The sequence below is a fragment of the Sorex araneus genome, chromosome 8 (assembly GCF_027595985.1).
Source record: "Sorex araneus isolate mSorAra2 chromosome 8, mSorAra2.pri, whole genome shotgun sequence".
Taxonomy (NCBI): domain Eukaryota; kingdom Metazoa; phylum Chordata; class Mammalia; order Eulipotyphla; family Soricidae; genus Sorex; species Sorex araneus.
The window spans coordinates 51,997,923-52,025,156 of NC_073309.1; the positions used below are offsets into that span (position 1 = coordinate 51,997,923).

Consider the following 27,234-nt stretch of genomic DNA (forward strand, 5'->3'; position numbering starts at 1 on the left):
CGAAAGCATCCTGGAGTAAATGAGAACATAACAGGAGGGGAGAAGAAGCAGGCTTTGTGCATCCTCTGGGAGCTGCAACTCGCTCTCCCTTCCCAAAAGAGATTTTATTTGCATACATGAATAGTTAATTAACTAGAAAGGAAGCACTGAGAGTCAAAGGTGGAAGACAGTGTCGGGCTCTGCGCCGTTCCGACTGAGGGGAAGAAGTAGGTCGTCCATAGAACTACAACTCCCATGAGGCTTTGACACGGCTCCCGGAAGAACGGTCCAGAGTCACCCGCGGGGGCCGAGCTTCCGCGTCTGCGCAGGCCCCGGGCGAGCGGCAAGGACTTGCTCGCCTTTAGCGCTCAGGCTTCGGCGCCCATTGGTGAGCAACGAGGGCGTTTCCAGGGTAACCGAGGGGTCGGGGCTAGGAAGAGACCGGAAGTGATCTCATCGCCGCGCGCCGGCAGCCAGAGCGCTCGAAGATGGCGGCGCGCAAGGGTCGGCAGCGCACGTGCGAACCCGGGGAGCCCATGGATACCGAGACCCGCGACGCAGGGGTCGAGGTTCGCGCGGAGGTCTACCTGCCCGGTCGGGGGCCACCGCTGCGCGAGGGAGAGGAGCTTGTCATGGACGAGGAGGCCTATGTGCTGTACCACCGCGCGCAGACTGGTAGGGCAGTGGACCCGGTGGGAGGAGAATCCTGCGTTGGGAGGGAGCGGGTCCTGCAGGAGGCGGGGCTGAAATCCGCTCTTCGTTTGTATATTTCCAACTCTGCTTCTTCCCCCAGGCGCCCCGTGTCTCAGCTTTGACATCGTCCGCGACCACCTGGGAGACAATCGAACTGAACTGCCCCTGACTCTCTACCTGTGTGCTGGGACCCAGGCGGAGAGCTCCCAGAACAACAGGTGCGTGAGATCTGGTCGGAAATCTGAGAGATTCCTCTACCTCTCAACTTCCTCCAGACCCCAGAAGTCAGGTTTCAACCTTCCTCTCCATGGGGCTGAAGCGATAGGACTGTGGGTAAAGCGCTTGCCTTGCACGCATCCTACCGGGTTCAGTCCCAGACATCCCATCGGTTCCCCGGTTCCCACCAGGAGTGACTCCAGAGCACAGGGCTAGGAGTAAACCCTGAGCCACAGCCGGGTATGGCACCAAACGCACACCAATCAACCTCCCTTTCCCTATTGTACTGCCATTCAAGACCCTCCCTCATCCTCTCCCAGATTGATGATACTTAGAATGCACAATCTGCATGGAACCAAGCGCACACCATCAGAGGGCAGTGATGATGAGGAGGAAGAGGATGAAGACGAAGAGGATGAGGAGGAGAGGAAGCCTCAGCTGGAGTTGGCTATGGTGCCCCATTATGGTGGCATCAACCGAGTCCGGGTAAGTAGAGTCAAAGGAGCCACCTCTAGATTGCTGGAAACATATCACCAACTTGGGTCAACCAGCAAATCCTTCATATCTTTAATAATAACAGCACCTAGGGGGCAGGAGTGATAGTACAGCGGGTAGGGAGTTTGCCATGCATGCGGCCAACCAAGGTTCGATCCCCAGCATCCCATATGGTCCCCTGAACACTGTCAGGTGTTGATTCCTGAGTGTAGAGCCATGAGTAACCCCTAAGCATCGCCAGGTGTGACCTAAAAGAGCCAAAAAAAAAGAAGAAGAAGAAGAACAGCACCTAGGATTTAGTTTATAAGGTTAGAGCAACTTATTTTTCAGAGGCAGGTGGGGGGGAGGCCACACCTTTCGGTATTCAGGGCTTACTTCTGCCTCTGTTCTCAGGGTGGGCTTGTAGGACCATATGGGGCGGTGCTTAGGAGACCATCGTGCTGGTCAACCACATGCAAGGCAAATGCCTTACTTGCTGTGCTCTCTCTCCAGCCCCAGTATCTTTTCTTGTTTATGTGTTTTCTTTTTTTGTTTTCTGGGCTATACCCAGCGGTGCTAAGGGCTCATTCATGACTTTGTGCTTAGAGATCTGAGCTCCTAGTGGAGCTCAGGGACCCCTCTGGTATGCCAGGATCTCAGGTCAGCCTTACCCTGCTGTGTATTATGGTAATCAGTACTTTGTCCAAGGTGCGATGGAAGTGGTTTTTATATTCTTTCCTCTGAACAGTTCTGAGAGTTCAAAGGTTGACCCAATAGCTGAAGAGATAGTACAGGAGTGAGAGCACTTACCTTGTTTGGTTGACCTGGTTCGAATTCTAATGTTATAGCCAGTTATTGCCCAACTGCCCCCAGAACAGACAAAACAAAACAAAAAATTAACTGCTTGGATGGATGGAGGAGAACGTGGATTCACAGGTATTTGAATAATATAACTGAGGTGCAGCTTGGTTGGTGCCCAAAAGCAGTCCCATGTCAGTCGAGCAAGAGAACATGTTTGCTCTGTTCCAGGAACAGTTCAGGGCCCTACTTTTGTTTGAAAGTTCTAAATGGGCCGGAGCAATAGTTCAGCGGGTAGGGAGTTTGCCTTGCATGCAGTTGCCCTAGGTTTGATCCCAGCATCCCATATGGTCCCTGAGCATATCCAGGAGTGATTCCTGAGTGCAGAACTAGGAATCCCTGGCATCCCATATTGTCCCCCAATCAATCCCTGGCATCCCACATGGTCCCCCACTCACTGCCAGGAGTGATCCCTGAGGCAGGGCCAGGAGTAAGCCCTGAGCACTGCCAAGATGTGGCCCCAAACCAAACACAAACACACCCCACCCCTTCGCACACCCGCATCCCCCCATGGACTACAACCGGTGGCGCCGTCCACCGATCTCCTGTGCCACCCGGCAGCCCTGGCTCAAGCTAGCAGCCGGAGGGACCCCTCAGCAACCCCTTCCGATCCCCCCATCCTGTGTCCACTCTTCCCCACAAGCAAAAGCTAATTCCTTCCGCAGCCTTCAAGGCCCCAAATGACCCTTCTCCTCTGTGCCCACCCCCAAGTCTCATTTTTTCTGCTCCAAATATGCCGGTACCCCCGAATTGCCTCAGAAAAGCTCAGTTTGCTGAAAGAGCCCTGGGCTCCCTCACAGTAGGAGTCTGTTCCCAGGGCACCCCACCACAGGCTCACCGAATTCCCTGACCTCCACTTTATTTTCCCTCAACAACATTGAGCACTTTTGTGCCCCCCTCCCCCACTTCCCCGCCCATCCCATAGTCATGCAGTTTTCTCATTCCTTCACTCACAGGCTAGAAATCTGAGCACCATTTGCTGATGAATCCCAGGGCCCAGCTCTCCGTCCACAACAGGGCCAAGTGTAAACACTGCTCCCATCTCCCTCAGACCTCAGGGCCAGAGAGCACCATGGGCTGAACACAGGCTTAGCAGAAGGGAGGCCCAGGCTCAATCTCCAGCACCGTGGTCTCTGAAGCGCTGTCAGGACTGGCCTCCCAGAGCTCACAGTAGCCCCCAAAGTCAACAGAAACAGAAGCAGATGGCACGGGGAGGGCCAGGAAGAAAACTCCAAAGGCTGGGGAGCTCTATGCTGGAGTGCTGGGCTCAATACCCAGCCACCAGCACTGCCAGGAGGGAGGGACCCCAAAAATCAGCAAAATCAAATCAAAAGAACAAATTGCACCTTACCAGCTGGGGCAGTGTTTGGAACTTTTTGATATTTTTGGTTTTTGGCTCATGCCTGTTGGTGCTCAGGACTTACTCCTGGCTCTGAGTTCAGGGATCACTCCTGGCAGCGCTTGAGGGACCATGTGGGCTGCTGGGGATTGACCCCGGGTTGGCCGCGTGCTCCAGCCCCAGGAAGTGGTTCATCTTCAGTGCATCCTGCACCGAGGGTGGGTATGAAGAAGAGGAGGCAAGCCTCGGACCTGAGATGAGCACTGCAGGGTGGGATGGGCCCTGACATTGGTGGGCACTGGCCTTTAGCCCTTGAGTCCAGTGGTCAGGAGGCCTGCGGGCACCTTTCCAGTGATGGGGTGTGGTAGGGGGTGGGCAGTGAGCAAGTGTGAAGGGAACGTGCATGGCAAGCCTGAGACCCTAAACCGGGACCCAGCTGCTTTGGGAGGTTTTGGAGGCCAGGAGTCAGCTGCCGGCGAGGAACCCCTCGACCTTTCTAGCTCCCTCAGTACCACGCTGCTCTTGGGGGGCTGGGGCTCCTTCTCCTGAGGTTTTCGGGGCCTGAAGGATCTGTGCCTCCCCGCCCCCCCATGTGAGCATTCCCTTCTCCTTGTGCGCCGGCAGGTCTCGAGTCTGGGCGAGGAGCCGGTGGCGGCGGTGTGGTCGGAGAAGGGCCAGGTAGAGGTGTTCACGCTGCGGCGGCTCCTGCGGGCGGTGGACGATGCCCAGTCCATGGCGACCTTCCTACGGGAGGAGCAGGCGCACACAAAGCCTATCTTCACCTTCGCCGGCCACATGGTTGAGGGCTTTGCCCTGGACTGGTCCCCCCGGGTACCTGGTGAGCCCCTGGGTCACCCACTTGGTCTCAGGGTGGGGGGTGTCCAGGGCAGAGATGGTTGCTGGGGTGTGGGGATGACGTGTTTCCCTGACCCCCTGGCCAGGCCGCCTGCTGACTGGGGACTGTCAGAAGAACATCCACCTCTGGACGCCCACCGACGGGGGCTCCTGGCATGTGGACCAGCGGCCATTCGCTGGCCACACGCGCTCCGTGGAGGACCTGCAGTGGTCCCCGACAGAGGACACGGTGAGGGTGTTGCTGGAGGCAGGATCGGGGAGGGGGTGGTCCTCAAAGCAGACAGGAGCCTGCTTCCCCCCAGGGACCGGGCCCCCCTCAACACTCGTGCCTTCTGCCACCCCAGGTGTTTGCCTCTTGCTCAGCCGATGCCTCCATTCGCATCTGGGACATCCGCGCTGCCCCCAGCAAAGCCTGCATGCTCACCACTGCCAATGCGCACAATGGTGATGTCAACGTCATCAACTGGAGCCGCAGGGAGCCCTTCCTGCTTAGCGGTGGGGATGACGGTGCCCTCAAGGTGTGGGACCTGCGGCAGTTCAAGGTACTCGGCTGGTGGCCCCGGGCTCTGGGTTGAGGAAACTGAGGCTCAGCGAGAGGAAGGCTCGGGTCTGGGTTGAGGTCACTAGCTCTGAGCCAGAGAGTTGATGCGGCCCGGAGGCAGGCACACAGGGTCACCAACACCTGCTGGGGCCTCGTGCTTCTGGGAGTTGTAGTTTTTCTTCCAGTGGCTCTTCGCAGAGGTAGAGCACAGCTCACAGGATAAGGAGAGACTGAGGCACAGAAAGGATGGGAGGAGATAGGAGAAATCACCCTGTAGGGTAGGCTGGAGGCCCAGTGTGGGGTGAGGCAGGAGGAGTTGCAGCTTCTGCTGGGCTTCTATGCATCAGTACTTCCCGGGGACCCACATTTGGGTTCCTTTCTCCTTCCAGTTTACAGGACCTCGGGGCCCCTTAAGACCCTGGCAAGATAGGACAGCAGGGAGGCCATTTGCCTTGCACGTGGCTGACCTGGGTTTCCTCTCCGGTATCTAATAGGGCCCCCAGGCATCTCCAGGAGTGATCCCCTAGCACCTCTGTATATGGCACCCAGGCAGGCAGGAATTTAACAGGCTCTATAGAAAGGATGTTGGGGGGCTGGAGTGATAGCGCGGTAAGTAGGGCGTTTGCCTTGCACACGGCCAACCCGGGTTCAATTCCCAGCATCCCATATGGTCCCCCGGGCACCGCCAGGAGTGATTCCTGAGTGCAGAGCCAGGAATAACCCCTGAGCATTGCTGGGTGTGACCCAAAAAGGGAGGGAGGGAAGGAAGGGAGGGAGGGAGGGAGGGAGGGAGGGGAGGGAGGGAGGGAGGGAGGGAGGGAGGAAGAGAGGAAGGGAGGGAGGAAGAAAGGGAGGAAGGAAGAAAGGAAGAAAGATAGATGGATGTTGGGATGTTGGGAGGCTTCCAGCAGGCATCTCCGAATCGATGGGCCCCTTGGGTTTTGCTTCTCCAGCTGGACTCAGGTTCCCAGCAGCACCTGGACTCGGACAGGGCCACCAAAGCCTGTAGTCTGGCTGCTCCCCGCTCTGGGCCCCTCCGCTGGGGACTCAGCTCCTCGGGTGACTGTTCATCCTGGTCTCACACGGACACCCGAGAGAATCTTGGGGATTCGAGAAATGTTACTCAAAGACCGGCAGCGCTTGGAAGAGCTCTGTGCCCTTCCCAAGGATTGAGAACCCAGAGGGCGGGGGGGGGGGGGCAGGGGGCCCCCTGGAGCCATGGGGCTTCTCTGCCTTTGTTCCCAGCTGCCCAGCTTTGTCTTGTTGGCACACCTGAGCTTGCTGCCTGGACCGGCGCTCAGGGGCAGAGCACTTGCCTTGCATGTGAAGCCTTGGGTTTGATCCCTGACACTCCCCCCCTATATACAACACACACACACACACACACACACACACACACACACACACACACACACACACACACACACACACACACCTCTGCATGTGAAGCCTTGGTTTTGATCCCTGACACTCCCCCCTACACACATACACAGACACACACACACACACACACACAGACACACACACACACACACACACACACACACACACACCTCTGCATGTGAAGCCTTGGTTTTGATCCCTGACACTCCCCCCTACACACATACACAGACACACACACACACACACACACACAAACACACACACACACACACACACACACAGGATTATGGGGTAGATCCCTTATTGAACCCAGAAGCTGGGGAGGGCTGGGAGAGTCAAGCTATGGCCCCAAATTCCTGACTCCGCTTTCTTCATAGTCTGGCTCCCCGGTGGCCACCTTCAAGCAGCACGTGGCCCCCATCACCTCAGTCGAGTGGCACCCCCAGGACAGTGGGGTGTTCGCCGCCTCGGGAGCAGATAACCAGATCACGCAGTGGGACCTGGCGGTGGAGCGCGATGCAGAGGCGGGTGACGTAGAAACAGAGCCGGGCCTAGCCGAGCTGCCCCAGCAGCTACTCTTCGTGCACCAGGGCGAGACGGACCTCAAGGAACTGCACTGGCACCCGCAGTGCCCCGGGGTGCTGGTCAGCACCGCGCTCTCCGGCTTCACCGTCTTCCGCACCATCAGCGTCTGACGCGGCTCCCAGGCTCCCGGGAGCCACAGTCCGTCCTCCAGATCCACAGCTGCCCCCAGCCGGGGCAAGGACCCGAAGGTTGAAGCGCTCGGACAGTTACGCGCTGAGGCATGGGCAGGTCCAGAGACCGCCTCGCCGTGGGGTCCAGCTTTGTCCACCACCCTGCTCCCTTGGGCTGGTCCCCTGACCTGCTGCAGCCACATGGTCCTGTAGAGGTACCGGGTGGCCCCTGTGCCCCAGACTCGCAGTGCCTGCCATCATGCTTGCTCTTTCCCAGGTGGGCCTGGTGTAACCTGTGACTTACGTCCATGGCCACTCACCCCAGGACACTCCAGTGCCTTCGGTTTTCGGACAGAGCCCTCCAGCACGGGCTCCTGGCCCTTTACCTTGAAGGGGAGACAGGACCCTGTGTGTGGGGTCTATCCCCTTTGTTTTGAGGACACGTGCCCTGCAGGGAGAAATGTTCCTACTAGTAAAGAGTGGGAGAGGCCCAGACTCTGACTCCTTCTGACGCAGTGGGGGGGTGGGAGGAGCCTGGCGCCTGCCACTTTCTGCTCCCAAGTGGCCCCGCCTCAGCCCTGTTTCCCCCCTGGGGGCCGGCCCCTCTTCCCATGCCCGGAAGCTTCATCCCCTCCAGCTCCCTGGTGGCCACCCTGCCGCTGGCCCCCCTCCCTGCTCTCCTCTGCCGGCTCCTGCAGCCTCCTTGGGCCGGGCCCAGTGCCCAGCCTGGCCGCCCTCCCTGGCTCCCCAAGACAGCTTGGCTGGCCCCGCCCCCACCCCCTTCTGCCTGCCTCTGATCCGCGGTGTCCCCGGGTTGCCAGGCAGAGGTGCAGTGGCGGCGGCATGGGGGTAGGCCAGCACAGCAGGTATGTGTGTGTCCCTGCTGGGGCTTGGTGGTGGGAGGTTAGGGTGGGGGTGCTCCTGAGAGCTGGGCCCCAATCCTCCGACCCCCCAGCTGGTCTAGTCTGCTTATCTTTCTGGCACTTTCTCTACCACTTTCTACCTCACCTCTGGCATGATCTCCCCATCCTGGCTGCCCGTGTCCCCCTGACGCCGTCTGAGAGTCTCCCACCCCTGCTGTGGTTTCCTTCCTCTCCCTGCACCTCTTTGATCATGGGCACTCTGCCCCCCCACCCCATTGGAGGGTGGGGGAGCAGAGGGAACCCTGAGGTCTCGGGAGGAGAGGGTGCATGGGGGCGGGGCTTCTTGGCTACAGATTAGTGAGTGACATTGACACGGGTCCCCTAAGCCCGACTCGCCTTTATATGGAAACATTAAGCTGCTCTTGTGGGCAGGTCAGGGGGAGGGGGTGCCTGAACCCCAGGTCTTGTGAAAGCTGGGCCAGTGCTGAAAGGGGCACAGGGCCCCTGGAGGGGGAGCCCCGGGCCTGCAGAATGAGGTGCGGTAGGGGGCTGCGTCTCTGACCTTTCTCCCCCGTACAACTCGGGGCAATGACCACCTGCCCTTCTGAACAGTCAAGGTGAGCCTGGGGTCAGGGGTGCTGCTGACCTTGCCCAACCGGCCTTTCAGGAGCGCCGGGGGTGGGGGTGCTCTAGCTTTGCAGGGTTGGCCAGTTCCCGTGCCTATTACTGATAAGCCAGCAGGACCCCAGGGCCTCTCGACCCGGGTGGGGCTCCCTTTCCCGCCCTCCTCTGCTCCCAAGGGACCATGGGCGCAGAAGCAGCAGCCCTCTGGCTCCATCCTCAGTTTCTCCTTTTTTGGTGGGTGGCCATCCCTAATCGTGCTCAGGGTGACTCCTGGCTCTGCACTCAGGGAGCACTCACGGTGACCTCGGGGGACCATATGGAGTACTGGGGATCAGAACCCTGGCCGGCCATGTACAAGGCAAGCGCCCCCGCCCCCCGTAACTATCACTCCAGCTCCCTCGTTTCTCCTTTTTGGACAAATACTTCAAACACCCAGGGTAGGGCTTGAGAACAAAGAAGGGGGCCAAGTTGGGGTCTCTGCATGGATTCACTTCTCTGATGGGCACTTAAGTTTTTTGTCCTGGGAGACCCCCCTCCATGTGTCAGGTCTGCAGGTGGGCAGAATGGTCCCAGAGAGCAGGGACAAAGCTGGGGGTAGGGATCCTGTGCTGCACCTGACGTCACTAGGTGCCCCGTCCTTGAGTGCCCGTCCCTGCCGATCCTGGCAGGATGCTCAGAGCCTGGCATGCTACTAGGTCGGAGATTCTTGAGCATCAGCAGGTCAGGCAGATGAGAACCCTGAACCTGCTGGGGCCCAGCCTGGCCAGCGCGCAGGCAAGTGACCCCTCCGCACCCTGGAGGAGGAAGCCTGGAGAGAGGACGGGCCAGATTCAGCTTCACCTGGCTGTGGGGTCAAGTCCCAGGTAGACAAACTCCACTCCCGGAGAAGTTAGTGCCCAGCTCAGAATTGTCCTAGATCTGAGGGTCAGGCTGGAGTAGCCAGGTTTCAGCTGGGAGCCACACCCCACTCAGGGCTCAGTGTGTAGTGCAGGGACGGAACCCAGGAAATGGCCCCCACCCTAAGACTGGATTCAGGACTGTTTCTTTTTTGTTCTTGTTTAGGGGGCACACCAGGTAGAGCTTGGGGGACCATATGGGATGCCAGGGATTGAACTTGGGTTGGATGCGTGCAGGACAAGTGCTGTCCCTGCTGTACAGTCATTCTGGTTATCAGCTGTGTGTGTTTCTGACCTTCCCGGAGCTAGCTCACACACTAAATCTGCATATCAGTGCTGAGGTTCCATAGTTCCTAGGGCCTTCAGAGACTCCTTCACCTGGGTCAGATTTGAGGATATCTTCATACCCGCAGAGACTTCGGGTACCCTGGCTTCCTAGGCTTAGGCCCCTCTTTCTACCTGTTGCGTCTCTGGGTTGGCCTATTTCTCTGTGTGTGTTGGGGGGGAGGGGAGGCGTCTATGTTTGGTGTGTGTCCTGTCCTGTCTCCCAGGGAATCACCTGACACTTCAGTACTTTCCATCTTCTGCCTTGCATTTCTCTCGGACCCATGGGCCTGTGTGGGAACTGTGTGTCCTGTGGAAGGGGATGCCACAGGGTTTGCCTGGCAGCTGCACTGCTCTATCACTTAGTCATTAATGAAATCCTTGTACTGTTGCTGTCATCCAAAGTGGTTTGAAGGTCCTCATGGGAAATGAGTCTGAGTGTCTTTTCTTGTGTTCACTGGACACTAGCTACTTCTACATTTCCCCCATATGGGAACCCTAGATTCAAGCCCCTGCACTACATGATCCCAGGAGCAGCCCCTGAACATGCTGGATATGGCCCTCCACAACCAAAACAAGATTTTTAGGGGTGCTTGGGGACAAACTCAGGCAAAACTTGTTCAATCCATTGAGTTTGTTTTCTTGCCAGCTCAAAGAAATGTCAGCTCACATCCTGATTGGTAATAGGTTATCTTACTGTTGTAAAAGCCCATTCTAACTTAGTTATATATATTTTGGAGGGAGGCACACACTTTGGTGCTTAGGGCTTGTTCCTGACTCTGCATGCTGGGGTGCTCAGGGATCACTCCTGGTGGGGTTCACACCCACACTGACCACATGCAAGGCAAGCATGCATGCCCCCTGTGTTCTCTCTCCCCCGGTATACATTTCTTCAGTACATGGATTGCAGATATTTTGTTGTGGTTATCTTTCCACTTAATAGGGTCTTGGAAGCACCCAATGTTTGAACTCTGAAGTTTATATATCTTTTCCCCCCCTATTATTGCTTGTGCTTTCCTAACCCAGCTTTTTGGTTTAAAAACAATTTACTCGGGGCGGGGGGGGGGGGGGACTGGAACAATAGCATAGCGGGTAAGGTGTTTGCCTTGCATGTGGCCAACCCGGGTTTGATTCCCAGCATCCCATATGGTCCCCTGAGCACCTCCAGGGGTAATTCCTGAGTGCAGAGCCAGGAGTAACCCCTGTGCATTGCCAAAAAAAAAGCAAAAGAAAAACAGAATTTACTCAGGCTCAGGATACTGTGGGTAAAGCGCTTACTTGCCTGCCACACAGCCAACCCAGATTCAATCCTCAGCATCCATAATAAGCAAGCACTCCCTCGGGTGATTCCTGAGTGCAGAGCCAGGAGTGGTGCCCTGAAACAGCAACAAATAATTTACCCTTGGGCCAGAGCAGTAGTACATGGGTAGGGTACATGTCTTGCACGAGGTGGACCTGTGTTTGATCTCCAGCATCCCAATGGCCCCCCAACCCTAGCCATGTCCCCTTGGCAGTGTTCAAGGGACCATATGGGATGCTGGGGATAGAATCAGGGTTGGCTCTATGTAAGACAGTACTCTGACCCTGCATTATCTCTCTGGCCTGTTTCTCCTGGGCCAAAGAGAGTACAGGGTAGGGAACCTGCCTTGTATGCAGAACAACTAGGGTTCGCTCCTGCAGTACATAATGGTTCACCAAGCACCGCCAGGAGTGATCCTGGAGCCCTGAACACCACCTCTTGAACAATATGGGGTGCCGGGGAATCCAGGTCTCCCTTGTGCAAGGCCAGTTCGCACTCCACTATATCGCCTCTCAAGAGAGCTTCCAGAGGCTGCAGCAATAGCGCAGCAGTTAAGGCGTTTGCTTTGCACGCGTCTGACCTGGGTTCGAGTCCCAGCATCCCATATGGTCCCCTGAGCACTGCCAGGAGTAATTCCTGAGTGCATGAGCCAGGAGTAAACCCTGTGCATCGCGGGGTGTGACCCAAAAAGCAAAAAGAAAAAAAAAATGTTTCCAACCCACTTCCTAGAGGAGCTTGCCGGGGAGCCACGGGGCACGCCTGCCGCCCCTAACAGGGCTGTCCTGCTTCTTGTTCCTGCAGGTCCGGGGCGGCGGCCGCCCCCTACTAGGCCGCGTGGAGGGGGCGCCCCCGCCCAATGGGCTTGGCCAGAGCCTTACGCCGCTTGAGCGGCGCCCTGGAGTCCGGTGAGGGCCGGGCAGGCGACGAGGAGGCGGCCGGGCCGGGTCTGTGCGGCAACGGGTGGGCTCCGGGCCCGGGGGCGGCCGCGGGGCGGCGGCGCGGGCGCTTCGTCAAGAAGGACGGCCACTGCAACGTGCGCTTCGTCAACCTGGGCGGCCAGGGCGCGCGCTACCTCAGCGACCTGTTCACCACGTGCGTGGACGTGCGCTGGCGCTGGATGTGCCTGCTCTTCTCCTGCTCCTTCCTGGCCTCCTGGCTGCTCTTCGGCCTGGCCTTCTGGCTCATCGCGTCGCTGCACGGCGACCTGGCCGCGCCGCCGCCGCCCGCGCCCTGCTTCTCGCAGGTGGCCAGCTTCCTGGCCGCCTTCCTCTTCGCGCTGGAGACGCAGACGTCCATCGGCTACGGCGTGCGCAGCGTCACCGAGGAGTGCCCGGCCGCCGTGGCCGCCGTGGTGCTGCAGTGCATCGCCGGCTGCGTGCTGGACGCCTTCGTCGTGGGAGCCGTCATGGCCAAGATGGCCAAGCCCAAGAAGCGCAACGAGACGCTGGTGTTTAGCGAGAACGCCGTGGTGGCGCTGCGCGACCGCCGCCTCTGCCTCATGTGGCGCGTGGGCAACCTGCGGCGCAGCCACCTGGTGGAGGCCCACGTGCGGGCCCAGCTGCTACAGGTGGGGGGCCGGGGCGCTGGGAGTAGGCGGCTGGGGGTGGGGGGCGCTGGACAGGGTGACAGTCCCTAGTAGGCTCTGGGGCATGCAGCACCGCACCGCCCCGTGGACTGAGGCTGGTTGGTACCCAGAGCAGCTGCAGAGATGCGAACCCAGAGCTAGTGTCCCCGTAGATGTGAACCCGAGAGAGTTTGGGGACCAGTGCTCCCTGCAGCTCTGAACCCAAGACCCACCAGGAGACAGGAAGCTTGAGGATGGGCCCTCTGTGGAATAGCAGGAAATCTGCTGCTCCGCCCCGGAAATGGTCCCCTCCCAAACTATTTGCAGAATTCCCGGAAGTCGTGGAGACTAGGAAAATTTCCCCGGATGGAAAGGGTCTAAGGCGATGATGAACTTGGGTTTTGTTTGGTTAATGGCCACACTCAGCAGTGCTCAGGGCTGACTCTGGGCTCTGTACTTAAGGGTCATTCCTGATAGTGTTCAGGGGTCCATACAGGGTGCTTGGGTTTGAATGCCCTATCCACTGGACTATAGCTCTGCTCCATGATGGAGCTTTTGTTTTGTTTTGGGGGCCACACCCAAAGATGCTCAGGGCTACTCCTGGCTCTGCACTCAGGAATCACTCCTGGTGGGGCTCAGGGATGTCAGATGTGTGTGCAAGTCAAGTGTCCTCCCCACTGTGCTATCTCACAGGGCCCATGAGAAAACACTTCCACCACCACGTTCTCTCACCCTAGTGACAGTCCCCAGCAAGCTCCAGCGCACACACAGCATGGCACCACCCCATGGACTGAGGCTAGTTGGTACCCAGTGCAGCTGCAGAGATGTGAACCCAGAGAGAGTGCCCTAGAGATATGAACCTGGGAGAGAGTTTGGGGACCAGCGTTCCCTGCAGCTCTGACTTGAGTGAGACCCACTAGGAGACAGGAAGCTTGAGGATGGGCCCCCTGTGGGTTGGTTTGGGGTTATTTTGGCTTTCTGGGTCACAACGGCAATACTCCGGGGTTTATCCTGGCTCTGCTCTCAGGAATTATTCCTGGTGGTGCTTGAGGGACATTATGGGATGCCGGAGATCAAACGTGGGCCGGCTGAGTGCAAGGCAAACACCCTCTCTGCTGTACTATTGCTCCAGCCCCTTACTGTGGTCTTGGGCCTAGTTTCTGTGGTTCTGTCATTCTTCATTTTTTTTTTTGGGTCACACCCAGCAATGCACAGGGGTTACTCCTGGCTCTGCACTCAGGAATTACCCCTGGTGGTGCTCAGGGGACCATATGGGATGCTGGGAATCGAACCTGGGTTGGCCGCATTCAAGGCAAACGCCCTACCTGCTATGCTATCGCTTCAGCCCCTCTGTCATTATTCTTTCTCCTGCTTTCCCATCTTCTTCCCTGTAGGATTCCTTTTTTTTTGGGGGGGAGGGTGTGGGGGCACCACACCTGACAGTCCTCAGGGGTCATTTCTAGCAGGCTCAGGGAACCATAGGGAGGCAGGGATCAAGCCAGGGTCAGCCTCATGCAAGGCAAACACCCAACCTGCTGTTCTGTTGCTTCAACCCTGATACCCTCTGTTTTCTTTCCTGCACCTGCACCCCTTGTCTGAGACTCTCTCTCTCTGTGTGCATCATTCTCTCTCAGTCTCTCTCAGGCCTCTCTCTGGCACTCTGCCCCACTCTCCCTCCTCTTGGTCCTCATCTCTGTTCTCTTCTCTCAGCAGCTCCATCTCTTCATTCATGTCATTGTCCCCTGCTGTCTCTCCCATTTGTCCCCTTTCACTGCAGCCTCGGGTGACCCCAGAGGGCGAGTACATCCCCCTGGACCACCAGGACGTAGATGTGGGCTTCGACGGGGGCACCGATCGCATCTTCCTCGTGTCGCCTATCACCATTGTGCACGAGATCGACTCAGCCAGTCCACTCTATGAACTGGGCCGCGCTGAGCTGGCCCGGGCTGACTTCGAGCTGGTGGTGATTCTGGAGGGGATGGTGGAGGCCACGGCCATGACCACCCAGTGTCGCTCCTCCTACCTCCCGGGTGAGCTGCTGTGGGGCCACCGCTTTGAGCCAGTCCTGTTCCAGCGTGGCTCCCAATACGAAGTTGACTACCGGCACTTCCATCGCACATACGAGGTCCCGGGGACGCCGGTGTGCAGCGCCAAGGAGCTGGATGAACGGGCAGAGCAGGCATCCCCCAGCCCCAAGTCCAGCTTTCCAGGCTCGTTGGCTGCGTTTTGTTATGAGAATGAACTTGCTCTGAGCTGCTGCCAGGAGGAAGAGGAGGATGAGGAGGATGAGGAGGGTGGGGCCGAGGCGGAAGACGCGGCTGCGAGCCCCCGAGTGCTCACACCCACCCTTGCACTCAGCCTACCTCCATGATATGAGCTCCTTCCTCCACCCCCACAAGGTCCTTCCCAGAAACTGCAAGCTGGAAGGATGGGGGTTCTTTCTGGGGCCAGGCTAGGTACTACCACACACAGACAAAACAATGGTGGGGCCCATTTCAGCACATGAGGCTCTGCCATGCCTAGGAAAATCTCCAGGGACATACTGAACCTTAATTTCTCCACATTCTGAGATCCCTCCTGAGAATCCCCCACCCCGACATAACTTATCAGTCTTGATTCCTGAATCCCAGCAGGCTCAGGGATCTAGCAATCTGGACCATTTAAGAGACGAAGACTGGCGCTTCTATATTCTTCATATTCTTCTATGAGACTGGCTTGAGTTGTGACCTGGGGCCAGGTGTCAGCCTTCCTCTGGGGAAGGAAGCTGGAACTTCTGGGGCAGCAGGGGAACCAAATGTTTGTCATCCTTGATCTGAGATTCTGAGGGATGTTGCTTCTGTTATCTGTTTGTTTGTTTTGTTGTTGGTGGTGGTTTGGTTTTGGGGACCATATGGGATGCTTGCAATGGAACCCGTTAGCTGCATGCAAGTCAAGTGCACTCCCCACTCTGCTCTCCTCTGGCCCCAATGTTGCTTCTGGATGCGCCTAATTAAGAAGTTAATGTTTGTTCTCTCTCAACTTCTTAAAATGAGACATCTCCAGTATTCCAGACTCTCTTGATTTCAAGGATGATTGTGGACAACACATCATGAAAAGACCTTGAAGTTCCTGAAAGCCCAACTCAAGATTCTGTGATTCTAGATTAATCTCATTGGTGAGCACAGTTGATTCTAGAACTGGTATCTTGGACCTCAGTTGAACTGCCTCAGAAATCTACGAATGCACAATGAGTCTTGAAGGACGGAGAGGTTAGGGCTTCTTGGTGTTAGGTCATTCCCAGACCACGGTGGTAGAACATTCCACCAAGAAGCTAACTGCTACTTCCAAATAATCCAAGAGTTTTAAGTGCCATTCTAGAATGTCCAAAGAAACGGAGATTGCGTGACTCGATTGAGCTTCGTAGTAAGCCAAGAATGGCAATTTTAAATGTCTTGGGGTTGCTTCCACCTTGCCCCACAGAGTGGAGAATCTTGAAGATTCTAGATGACTTTGTGGTTCCACAATGCCAAAAGGAATTGAGGTACCAAAGAGCCACAGGCAGACTCTGGAGCTGGACTCAGGCTCAGTAGGGGCTGATCTAGAAGCTGAGGGTTCAAGGCTGATCTTGTGGGTCACTAGGCTACTTTATGGACAAGGAGAGAGGCCCAAGTCAGTGCTTGGAACCCTATGGCCAGAGATGTGTGTCCGTTTCTGAAAGATGTTATACATACATGTATTATATATGCGATGTATAAATACAGATATCTATTTTTCCCCTGGTTCCTTTAGGAGGGTTTAGGTTTTTAAGCCTGAGCTAATTGTCAGGGAGCACTTTGCTGGGATTCAGGAAGCTGTGCTCTGCACCCAACCACTCCATCCACATCACTATTTCCCCATCTTTTAAACATGCGCATCAGAACTTGCAATTCTCTGGGCTCCTTCACCAGGGTGATACCTCCCCTCACAGAGGATGGCTTGGCAGGGATCTGGGGGGGCAGTACCCTGGGGTTCTTCCTGGTGCTGGGATACCTGGCCTTCAGGGGCCAGCTCTGAACCTGGTGTCTGATCTCAGGGTGGGGAAGGGGTAGTGGGCCTACAGGGCAGGGCAGGGCCAGAATCTTTTCCCTGGGACATCCGAGGGTGAAAAGGGAGAAGGGGGACTCAGAATGCCCCAGGGGAAAGTGAAAGTGTGTCCCCCAGATTAAATCTCCCGGAGCCCTGATGCTATGCCTCTGAGTGTTTCTGGGGTGTGGGGGTGGGGTGGCCTTGAGCCTGTCCCCCCCTCCTTCCAACTCTTCCTATTCCACTAGTTTACCTAAGTGTCCAACAGGCTGGGAGCCAGCCGCAGAGGAAGCCAGTGCCAGGGAGAAGGACGCGTTCCTGTGTCTTGGGACTGAAGACAGGCCTTGTCACTGTCCCTCAGCCTGCCCACGTGCTGCATCATCATCGCAGACAGAATCCCCGCCTAATCTCCGGATGGGATCAATTAATCCCCACCTAATCTCGGGGTGAAATCCCTGCTCCTCTCCAGTGTGGGGTGGGCTCGGGGGTGAGGGAGCAATAGAGACAGACCAGAGGGCAGTTTAGGATCAGAGGGGTCAGGAATGGGGGTTGTCTGGCAGGGGTGTAGGGTGAGTGGACAAGGCTGGCCCATCCTGGGGTTCTTCTGGGAGGGACGGCGGGGCAGGTGGGGTGGGGGGCTCATAAAGGTCAGTGCTGGGATTAGGAAGCTCTGGTGCCTAATCTGTCTGATCTGTCAGTTTAAACAGGTGTCAGTTTAAACAGGTCCAGGCCTCGAATATGTCACCACTGCCTAGAACAGGGGCAGGCCACTAAGGACAAGGGCCTGACTTGGCTCAGACCCATGACAGGGGCGCCCGAGTTCTCCAGCTCATCCAGGTCCCTTCACCAGCTTTTTCCTGCGAGGGTTGGAAAGAGAGACGGGGGAGGGGAGGGTCTCAGAGCTGGGGACACGTGAGGGACCGAGTTGAGTCCAGACCAAGAAGAAAAGGCCATTGGGAAGGGGCAGGAGAGGCCAGACGGCTGAAGCAAGGGGCTCCGTCCTAGGGGGAGGACTGTCAGGGAACGCGGGTGGAACCTGAAGGCGGCGCAGGCGCTTTCACTATATTTGGTTTCCTCCCTTTGTCTTCTTTTCCGTGACAGCTGCCAAAGAGCGACGCATCCATAAGAAGGAATGAACCACTTGCTGCACCACCCCTCGACTCTGAAGAGGCCGAGGTGGATCGGGGTGGGGGTGGGGGGGGGTCACAGCGGGGGTCTGGACCTCGAAGGAGCCAATGCCAAGGATGGGGGGCAGAAGAAAGTTGCGCCTCAGCAGCTCCTGGTTGCCTGGCAACCTGCCGTCCAAAGCCGGCGGGGAGGGCAGGGAGATGGATTTTTACAGCCTCACCCCCTAACAACGATACCAAGTACCGCCCCCCAGAAACGAGACCAAGTACCGCCCCCTAGCAACGAAGTGTGGGAGGCGGGACGCGCGTGAAACACTAAGTGCCCAGAGTCCGGCGCAGGCGTAGTCGTCACAGCTCCTCTCCGAAGCTTCCCACTGGCCGGAGAGCCGTCTCAGTGTCTTCTTTTGTTTCGGAGGCGGGGCCCCACGCCGTTTCCGCGCCCCGATTGGCTGTACGGAACATCAACCTCCAGCCGCACCGGGCTGCGTTTGTTCTTCGGATGCCCATTGGCCCCGGAGGACGATCCTTCGGCCACGGGGGCGGAGCAAGCGAGAGTGTCCGCCATGGATTGGACGATGTCAAGACGAGGGGCGGTCCTTAGTGGCGGGGCGGTTGGGAGGCGCAGGGAGAGTCTTTTCAGCGCTGAGGACTGGCGCTGAGGAGGCGGCGGTGGCTCCCGGGGCGTTTGAGCGGGCTCACCCGAGCCCGCGGGCCGACGCGGACCCAGGCCCGACGGGCGGCACAGCCCCGGACTCCCCGCGGGCCTTCCTAGCCGCCATGGAGGACGGAGTCTATGGTAGGTCGGGGCAGGGGTGGGGCTGACCGGGCGCGCCGCAGCCGCCTGCCCGGCCGGAACGTTCGGCCGCGGGTGTCGCCGCCCGCGTCGGATCGCTCCGGGCCGCTCGGGCCCCCTCGCTCGCCCGGCTTTTGTGCGGAGCGGCACCGGCTTCCGGCGCGGGGCGTTCCAGGCCATTGTTTGAGCCGAGCCCGCTTCCGGTGGCGGCGGGAGGGGGCGGAATGGAGCGGCGGAGGCTCGCCCGGGACCGAAGCGTTGGCGCTGGCGGGGCCGGGCGAGCCCGGTGGCGGCCGCGAGCGGGGAGCGGGGCTGGCGGGGCCCGGCGGGGTGCGGAGAAACCTGGGCGGCCGCAGCGAGCCGCGCGCGGGCGGGGCCCGGCCCTGGACGCCCCGCCCCCTTGTCACCCGCTCCCGGGGCCGCGGTGACTTTTCCTGGACCCGGGCGGCCGGGCCCGGCCCCCTTCAACACTGAGAGCGCAGCCCCCAGCCACTGCGCCGGGCATGGAGGCGGAACATCAAGGCCTCGGCCCTCTCCCAAGTAATGGACCCAGAAGTTCCGGCGTCCTTCGCTCGCCTACCCAGACCCGAGAGTTCAGGCGCCCCCAGGCAGGGTCTTTTTCCCTTCCACGGGGGCTCCGGGGTCTCAGTTCTCGGCTCTTCCTCCCCACGAGGAGGCGTCCGGACCCCCAGAGCATCTGTGCTGATCCATGTTGCCCGACGCTTAGTCTCCCCCCAGTCCCCCATCTCGGAGCCCTGCCCCAACTTTCCCGGAGGTCTGGGCCCCCTTAGATCGCAGGGACCCGGCCTCCTGGGTCCCAGACCTCATCCGCACCACCCTGGCCCGGCCTCCCAGAGCCCCCGGACCTCACTCCCGAGGAGCGGATGGAGCTGGAGAACATCCGGCGGCGGAAGCAGGAGCTGCTGGTGGAGATCCAGCGCCTGCGAGAGGAGCTCAGCGAGGCCATGAGCGAGGTGGAGGGTCTGGAGGCCAATGAGGGCAGGTGAGGGCAGAGGCGGGATTCGGGGAGGGGGCCAGGTACCGCCCGGCCACGGGTGCTCAGGCATGGATCTCACCCACAACCCCCCCCCCACCACAGTAAGACTTTGCAACGGAACCGGAAGATGGCGATGGGCAGGAAGAAGTTCAACATGGACCCCAAGAAGGTATCACTTGCGCCCCAGGGCAGAGCCAGAGAAACGCACAGAGGGGAATCCTGGTACCTCTGGGTTCTAGAAGTGGCACAGGTTCTGGAGAGAGAGCACTGGGGTAGGGCTCTGGCCTTGCACACAGTCAACCTAGGGCCCTGTGGGGAGGCAGCCCTGAGCACAGAGCCAGGAGTCAGCCCTGAGCACTGCTAGGTGGGGCCCAAGTCCCTGCCTCCCCCCGAGAACTCCTGTAGGGGGCCGGCCTTGGTTCTCACCCTGGGTGCCGATATTGTTGGCCTTCTGTTTCATGAGCTGGGGCCAGGTACACCAGCCTCCCGACTATTGCTTGTACTGGGTTCCCTGCCCAAGGGGAGTTTCCTTGTCTCCCTTCTGCACCAGTTTCTGGATTCCCTCTCGGTGTCACCTGAAGTTGCCAGAGGAGTGTGCTAAGTACACGGACAGTAACGTACAAAGGCTGACCTAGCAGTGCCACGGTAGGGAGGGCCCTGGTGCAATCAGGGCAGCTTCCTTGAGGAGGCAGCCACAGGTTTGGCTGGGAGGAGGCGACCGAGTGCACCAGGTTGGTTCACTCGTGCACTGAGGAAGGTTCATGGAGACGCTTACCTGGAGCCCATTTCCAGAGGCCTTCCTCGGGCCTGCCCCAGTCCTGGGCACCCCGAGGACAGTCTGCCCTGCCTTGCCTCTCCGCAGCCTGAGGTCTCTGCTCCCTGAAATGACCTTGAGAGAGAGTGGAGGGCCTCACTGCTTGAGCCCTCTGACGCCCCTCCCCCTCCCCCAGGGCATCCAGTTCTTGGTGGAGAATGAGCTTCTGCAGAACACACCCGAGGAGATCGCCCGCTTCCTGTACAAGGGGGAGGGCCTGAACAAGACTGCCATCGGGGACTATCTGGGGGAGAGGTGAGGCGGGCTGGTGGGGTTAGATGGGCATCTGGGGGGTCTGGGCTCTTCGCTGGGGATGTGGGGCCTCTGCAGAAGTCTGGCTAACCCTCCGACTAGCTGGGGTGCCTGGGGGCCTGCCCGTCGGCCTCCTCGGACCTCCCTCTGGCACTGAGCTAGGAGGAGGGAGGCGAAGCCCATGTGCGTTCAGACAAGTTGGTGGTTGCCCCCCAAGCATGTACTGGGAGGGGTCCTACCAAGCCCCCAGGCACCAGCCCTGGGGTGGCACTGTCTGAGTGTGTGACTGCCCGCAGGGAGGAGCTGAACCTGGCCGTGCTCCATGCCTTTGTGGATCTGCACGAGTTCACCGACCTCAACCTGGTGCAGGCGCTGAGGTGAGCTGCCGTCCCTGGGAAGCCTGCCAGGTGCCCCCCGTTGGCCCCCTGTCCCACAGTCCCCCACCCTGTCCCATGGTCCCCAGGCAGTTCCTGTGGAGCTTCCGGCTGCCAGGGGAGGCCCAGAAGATTGACCGCATGATGGAGGCCTTCGCCCAGCGCTACTGTCTGTGCAACCCCGGGGTCTTCCAGTCCACAGGTGTGGCCCGGGGGCAGGCAGGGCTGGCGTGGGCCGGTGGGGTGCGGGGTCAGAGCCTCCCCTCCTGACTGTCCATCCATGCGCCCGTCCACTGCAGACACCTGCTACGTGCTGTCCTTTGCTGTGATCATGCTCAACACCAGCCTCCACAACCCCAACGTCCGCGACAAGCCGGGCCTAGAGCGCTTCGTGGCCATGAACAGGGGCATCAATGAGGGCGGGGACCTGCCTGAGGAACTGCTCCGGGTCAGCCCCGTGCGCGGTCTCTGCGGGTGCTGGGTGGCCCCTGTGGCCTGCGTGGGTGCTGGGTGGCCTGTGTGGCTTGTGCGGGTAAGGGGCGGCCCTGGAGCCTGCATGTCACGTGCCGCTCTGGCTGTCACTGTGGGCAGCCCCTCCTGCCTCCCCTGCCGCCTCCTTTCCTCCCTCTTTTCTCCTGGGACTCCCCCATTCCCCTCCTGCTCCCCCACCTCCCCAGCCCCCTACTTGGAAGGGTCCCACGGCCCTGCAGTGGCTGACGGGGCCCCACCCCCACCCCAGAACCTGTACGACAGCATCCGCAACGAACCCTTCAAGATCCCGGAGGACGACGGCAACGACCTGACACACACCTTCTTCAACCCGGACCGGGAGGGCTGGCTCCTGAAACTGGGTGAGTGCCCCCTGAGCCCAGGCGGGGACTCCGCCTGCTGTGTGTTCTTAGGCCGGTGGCCCCCACCTCTCTGGGCCTATGTCCATGCTGACCGAGTAGGGCTGAGCATGTCAGCCGGCCTGTGTGTGAGACCCGAGTGGAGGCCTGGTGTAGACAGAGCTCTCGAGAGCTTGTGGGGTGCAGAGCTGGGGTTGGGGAACTGGATGCTGGTCCACGCTGGGCCTCAGTCCCTGGGGGGGGGGGGGTCCCTCTGGGCTGGGCCCAGCAGCTGACCTGGCTGGTTCAGGGTCCCTTAGCAGAGCCTACACAGGCACCCCTTGGGGGTCCCCTGAGGCATGGCCCCCTCCTGGACGACTGGGGAGAGTCCACGTGACACTGCAGCCCCCCGGGGCTGGGCCCGTTGGGACCTTTGGTCCATGGCAGGGAAAACCCCAGCCTGGCCTCTGGGGCAGAGCAGTGGGGCGTTCTGGCGTGCTGCCTGGTGGGGTGTTGGCTTTCGGGGGAGTAGTGGGTGTGGACTGAGGCGGAGATATGGGAGATTCCCAGCCCTCATGGAACTTGGCAGGGGCAGCCTGGGGCAGTGGGGGCGGGGGTTTCCATCCAGAACAGGCTCGGGGCTCTGTTCGCTTGAGCTCCCCACCCCCGGGGCTGAGTTGCCCTGTCAAAGAGGAGAGGGGTGCGTGTTCGCCAGGGGGCGCCTGGTAGGGAATCTGTGAGTCACTTGAGAAATCCCATGCATAAGGGGGGGCGCGGGGGGGTTTGAGCTCAGCTGGAAGGTTCCGTCTCAGGAAATTGAGGCATTTTCTTGGTCTTGGGGCACACCTGATAGAGTTCAGGGCTCACTCCTGGCGCTGCTGAGAGATCACTCCTGGCGGGGCGCAGGGGACCCTGTGGAGTGCCAGGGGTTGAACCCCAGGCGGCCACATGCCCAACTGTTGTATTGCTCCAGCTCCTGGAAATTGAGGCCAGACAGTGGCCCCTGGCTGGGGTGACCTGGGCTGTGAGGACAGTAGCAGTCCCGCCCCACCGCAAGGGCAGATGTGACCTCGCTCGGAGATCTCCGCCCCTCCAGGAGGCGCCTTCGCCTCCCACACGAGCACCCCGGGGAAGGCAGGGTGGTGGCGGGGAGCAGGGAAACAGGGTGCAGAGACGCCCCCACAGAGGCACTCCCTGTTCTCAGCCCTCTGGCGGCACCGGGGGCCTGGGAGGTGTGGATAAGGGCCCAGCGAGGGCAGGAGTGGGCCTGTGGTCACAGCCAAGGAGCTGCCCAGGGCTGAGGGGCCGGCCTGGGGGATGACTGGGTGGAGTGGGCGCCCCTCTGGCAGCCTGGTGGGGCTCCGGGTGGGCGGGGCTGGCCGTTCCCTCCTGATGTAACTGGTTTTCTCCCTTCTCTCCCCCTCCCCGCGTGTCGCTCTGCTTCTCTCCCTCCCTCTCTCTCTCCCCCACCCCCTGCACATCCCTCCTTCACCCACCCTGTTCTGTCGCCTGCGGCTCTTGGGGGGCCCGTTCTTCCGCCTTCCCTTCCTGCCTGATCTGCCTGCTTTCTCGCTGTCCGCCCCAGGAGGTAGGTGCACGGCTGTTCTCGCCCCGTTCCCCGCACCAGAGGGTGCCCCAGCCTGGGACCCGCAGGGGGCTGTGGGCTGCCAGCAGACAGGCTTAGCGAGTGGAGCCCCCCAGTCCCCACACCCGGCTCTGCTTGTCTTTCTCCCATGCGTGCTGTCTCCTGGCCCGAGCCCCTGCACCCCATGCTGTGCTGCGCCCCCCCAGAGGCCCTGCCCCCCTGTTGAGCCCGGCCCCCTCCCCCCCTTCCCTTTCAGGGGGCCGGGTGAAGACGTGGAAGCGGCGCTGGTTCATCCTCACTGACAACTGCCTCTACTATTTCGAGTACACGACGGTGAGGGCGTAGTGGGGATCCGAGGGAGGAGGTCTGGAGTCTGAGGGAGGAAGGGCGGAGGTTGAGCCTCTCCTATGCCCCTCCAGGACAAGGAGCCCCGAGGGATCATCCCCCTGGAGAATCTGAGCATCCGAGAGGTGGATGACCCCCGGAAACCGGTGAGCAGCTCTGCCCCCCAGCCCCGGGGACGGCCCCTCCCAGGGCCGCCTCCTCACCTGCCCTCCCTCCTCGCCGCGTCTCCCCAGAACTGCTTTGAGCTGTACATCCCCAACAACAAGGGACAGCTCATCAAAGCCTGCAAAACCGAGGCCGACGGCCGTGTGGTGGAGGGGAACCACATGGTCTACCGCATCTCAGCGCCCACGCAGGGGGAGAAGGACGAGTGGATCAAATCCATCCAGTGAGCTCGGCATCCTGCGCGCGCGCCCCCCCCACACACACCTGCCCTTCACCTGCATCGCACATATGCACCCCTACCTCGTCTGCACCCCACACCTGCACCCCACCCTCACCTGCCCTGTACCCTCACCTGCACCCCTACCCTCACCTGCACCTCACCCTCACCTGCCCTGTACCCTCACCTGCACCCTATCCTCACCTGTACCTCACCCTCACCTGCCCTGTACCCTCACCTGCACCCCTACCCTCACCTGCACCCCACCCTCACCTGCCCTGTACCCTCACCTGCCCTGTACCCTCACCTGCACCTCACCCTCACCTGCCCTGTACCCTCACCTGCACCCCATCCTCACCTGTACCTCACCCTCACCTGCCCTGTACCCTCACCTGCACCCCTACCCTCACCTGCACCCCACCCTCACCTGCACCCCACCCTCACCTGCCCTGTACCCTTACCTGCCCTGTACCCTCACCTGCACCTCACCCTCACCTGCCCTGTACCCTCACCTGCACCCCACCCTCACCTGTACCTCACCCTCACCTGCCCTGTACCCTCACCTGCATCCCTACCCTCACCTGCACCCCACCCTCACCTGCCCTGTACCCTCACCTGCCCTCTACCCTCACCTGCACCTCACCCTCACCTGCACCCCACCCTCACCTGCCCTGTACCCTCACCTGCCCTGTACCCTCACCTGCACCTCACCCTCACCTGCCCTGTACCCTCACCTGCACCCCATGCTCACCTGCCCTGTACCCTCACCTGCACCCCACCCTCACTTGCCCTGTACCCTCACCTGCCCTGTACCCTCACCTGCACTCCACAGCTGGCACCGCCAACTCCATCTGCCCCCCACTTGCATCTGCACTCTCCCCTGCATTCCCCCATCCTCACCTGCACCCCTCACCCGTCACTACATCCCTACCAGAACCCCACCCTCATCTGCCCCCATCCAACCCTCACCTGTTCCCCCACCCTCCCCAACCCTCACCGATCCCACTCAAACTTCACCTGCACCTCACCTTCACCTGGACCCCCACCCTCACCTGTGCTTCTAACGTGCCCCTCACCTGACCTTCCCACTCCTGCCTGCAGAGCCGCCGTGAGTGTGGACCCCTTCTATGAGATGCTGGCGGCCCGGAAGAAGCGAATTTCTGTCAAGAAGAAGCAGGAGCAGCCCTGACCCCACCCCTGACTTCGTTATTTATTATGGAGCTGCCCCCCCACCCCCCCGGGTGGCCGGACCCCCGGGCTTGGGGCTACACCCTGTTTTCCCCATTTGGAAAATTCACCACCTGAGCTCCTCTCTCATCTTTGTAATTAACACGCTGTTGGTATCTTATTAATTACTGAACCACTGGTCGTCTGTGTACCCCCTCATTTCTCAGGGGGCTGGCCAGTGCTCAGGTGCTTGGTGGTATGGTCCTCTCAGCCCCCCTCCAGGATCAGCCCCAGAAATGGGGCCCACTCCACGTCTCAGTGAGGGCTTTCAGCCCAAAGTGTGTGGAGTCTGGGCTGCCTTCCCCCCCAAACCTGGGCCTGCAGCTGGAGCCCGGGTGTGTGCAGTGAGTCATCCCATATTTATTCCTTTGCTTTCTATTGCTTTGGGGTCACACCTGGCAGTGCTCAGGGGTTGTTCCCAGCGGTGCTGCAGGACTGCCCTGCCAGGGATGAAGCCTGGGCCTCTATTGAAAGGCTGCAGGCATCCTGCGTGAGGTTTTTTTTTTCTTTCTTTTTGGGTCACACCCGGCGATGCACAGGGGTTACTCCTGGCTCATGCACTCAGAAATCACTCCTGGTGGTGCTCGGGGGACCATATGGGATGCTGGGAATTGAACCCAGCAAGGCAAACGCCCTACCCGCTGTGCTATTGCTCCAGCCCCCTGCATGAGTTCTGACACTCGCCCTTCCCCCATTGCTGTTGATGGTCTGAGGGGGCCCCATGCTTGGTTACTGAGCCCCAGCACTCGGCTAAGGGCCTCACTGGCTCACATTCCTTTATTCATTAGTGCTCAGAGGTTCAGTCCTGGCTAAAGGCATTCCAGACAAGGGTGGGGCAAAGCCCCTTGGGTGCATGTAGGTGGTGTAGGGTTGAAGGTTGGGGGTTCTCAATCTCAAGTTGCATGATAGTCCACATCCAAAAAGATGCTTGTCCCCACTGGCTCTTATGGGCTCCACAAATGCCTGATGGTGGGATGGGGGCGGGGGGGCGGCAGTGGAGACTTAGGGGAGGCAAAGGGTTGTGGACAGGTTAGTGGAGGAGAAGGAAGGACAAAGCCATGTGCATAGGGGACAGTGAGAGTAGAAGGATGGCGTGTGCCTGTGCCATTGCTGTGAGCCCTGTGTCAGGAAGTGGGGTGGGTCCAGGGGGGTGTGGGGGCAGACCTTGGGACCCAGTGGCAGGGCACATTTTCCTTTTTTTTTTTTTTTTTTTTTTGGTGATACACCTGGTGGTGCTCAGGACTCATTTCTGATTGTGCTTGGGCCATACGGGGTGCAGGCGGGGCTGGGAAGCCAGTTGGGTCAGACTGCGCAATCGTCTCTGGGACGGGGCAGACAACAAAGCTTCCTGGGAGTTTTGGAAGGATGGACCTGGGGCCAGCCAGACTGGGGTTTCTGGGGCCAGCCAGACTGGGGTTTCTAGATCCAGTGACTGAGGAAGCGCAAGAGGAATCATGGGATGGACGTCAGTGGTTCTGTTGTGGCCGACGCAGAGCTGGAACTGCTCTGTTTGGGCCACTCTTCCTAGAAATTGCCCTTCTAGTTGGCTCCCCAATCTCTTTCCCCACAGCTGAGATTTGGGCCACCTGCTCCCTCTTAGGGCCCGTCTCCCCCTGTGATGGGATCTGGTCCCCATCCCAAGGCCTGCATGTTGAGTCCCAACCCCCAGCACCTCTGAAAGGGGGTCTCCCAGAAACAGCAGTGCAGATAAAACCAGTCTCCCTGAGGCCATTAATCTGGGCCTTTAGCCATTATGACGGGTCCTCTGCCAAGGGAACTGTGGGCAAGACGGTCCTGGGCACACCCTGCGGAGGTGGCAGACACAAGAAGATGAAGACAGGCTGATTGGACCTGCCAGGGCTGGCC

The 27,234-nt window shown here is 59.7% G+C and overlaps 3 protein-coding genes across 3 annotated transcripts; all 3 read left to right on the forward strand.

Annotated features, from left to right (window-relative positions):
* The first annotated feature begins 433 nt into the window (after positions 1-433).
* GRWD1 (glutamate rich WD repeat containing 1) lies at positions 434-7,528 on the forward strand. The gene is made up of 7 exons (XM_004619801.2): positions 434-654; positions 773-890; positions 1,209-1,374; positions 4,184-4,397; positions 4,501-4,643; positions 4,759-4,956; positions 6,716-7,528. The coding sequence occupies exons 1-7, from the start codon at positions 468-470 to the stop codon at positions 7,031-7,033; spliced, it is 1,344 nt and encodes a 447-aa protein (XP_004619858.2). The 5' UTR covers positions 434-467; the 3' UTR covers positions 7,034-7,528.
* A 128-nt stretch (positions 7,529-7,656) lies between these two features.
* KCNJ14 (potassium inwardly rectifying channel subfamily J member 14) lies at positions 7,657-16,572 on the forward strand. Its single transcript, XM_004619802.2, has 3 exons — positions 7,657-7,899; positions 11,842-12,607; positions 14,382-16,572. Exons 2-3 carry the CDS (start codon positions 11,897-11,899, stop codon positions 14,973-14,975), a joined length of 1,305 nt encoding a protein of 434 aa, XP_004619859.2. The 5' UTR covers positions 7,657-7,899; positions 11,842-11,896; the 3' UTR covers positions 14,976-16,572.
* A 1,782-nt stretch (positions 16,573-18,354) lies between these two features.
* Positions 18,355-25,509, forward strand: CYTH2 (cytohesin 2). Its single transcript, XM_004619803.2, has 12 exons — positions 18,355-18,568; positions 19,421-19,568; positions 19,665-19,731; positions 20,513-20,631; positions 20,925-21,005; positions 21,092-21,204; positions 21,302-21,450; positions 21,742-21,853; positions 23,671-23,747; positions 23,834-23,905; positions 23,993-24,147; positions 25,243-25,509. The coding sequence occupies exons 1-12, from the start codon at positions 18,550-18,552 to the stop codon at positions 25,328-25,330; spliced, it is 1,200 nt and encodes a 399-aa protein (XP_004619860.1). The 5' UTR covers positions 18,355-18,549; the 3' UTR covers positions 25,331-25,509.
* The last annotated feature ends 1,725 nt before the right edge of the window (positions 25,510-27,234 follow it).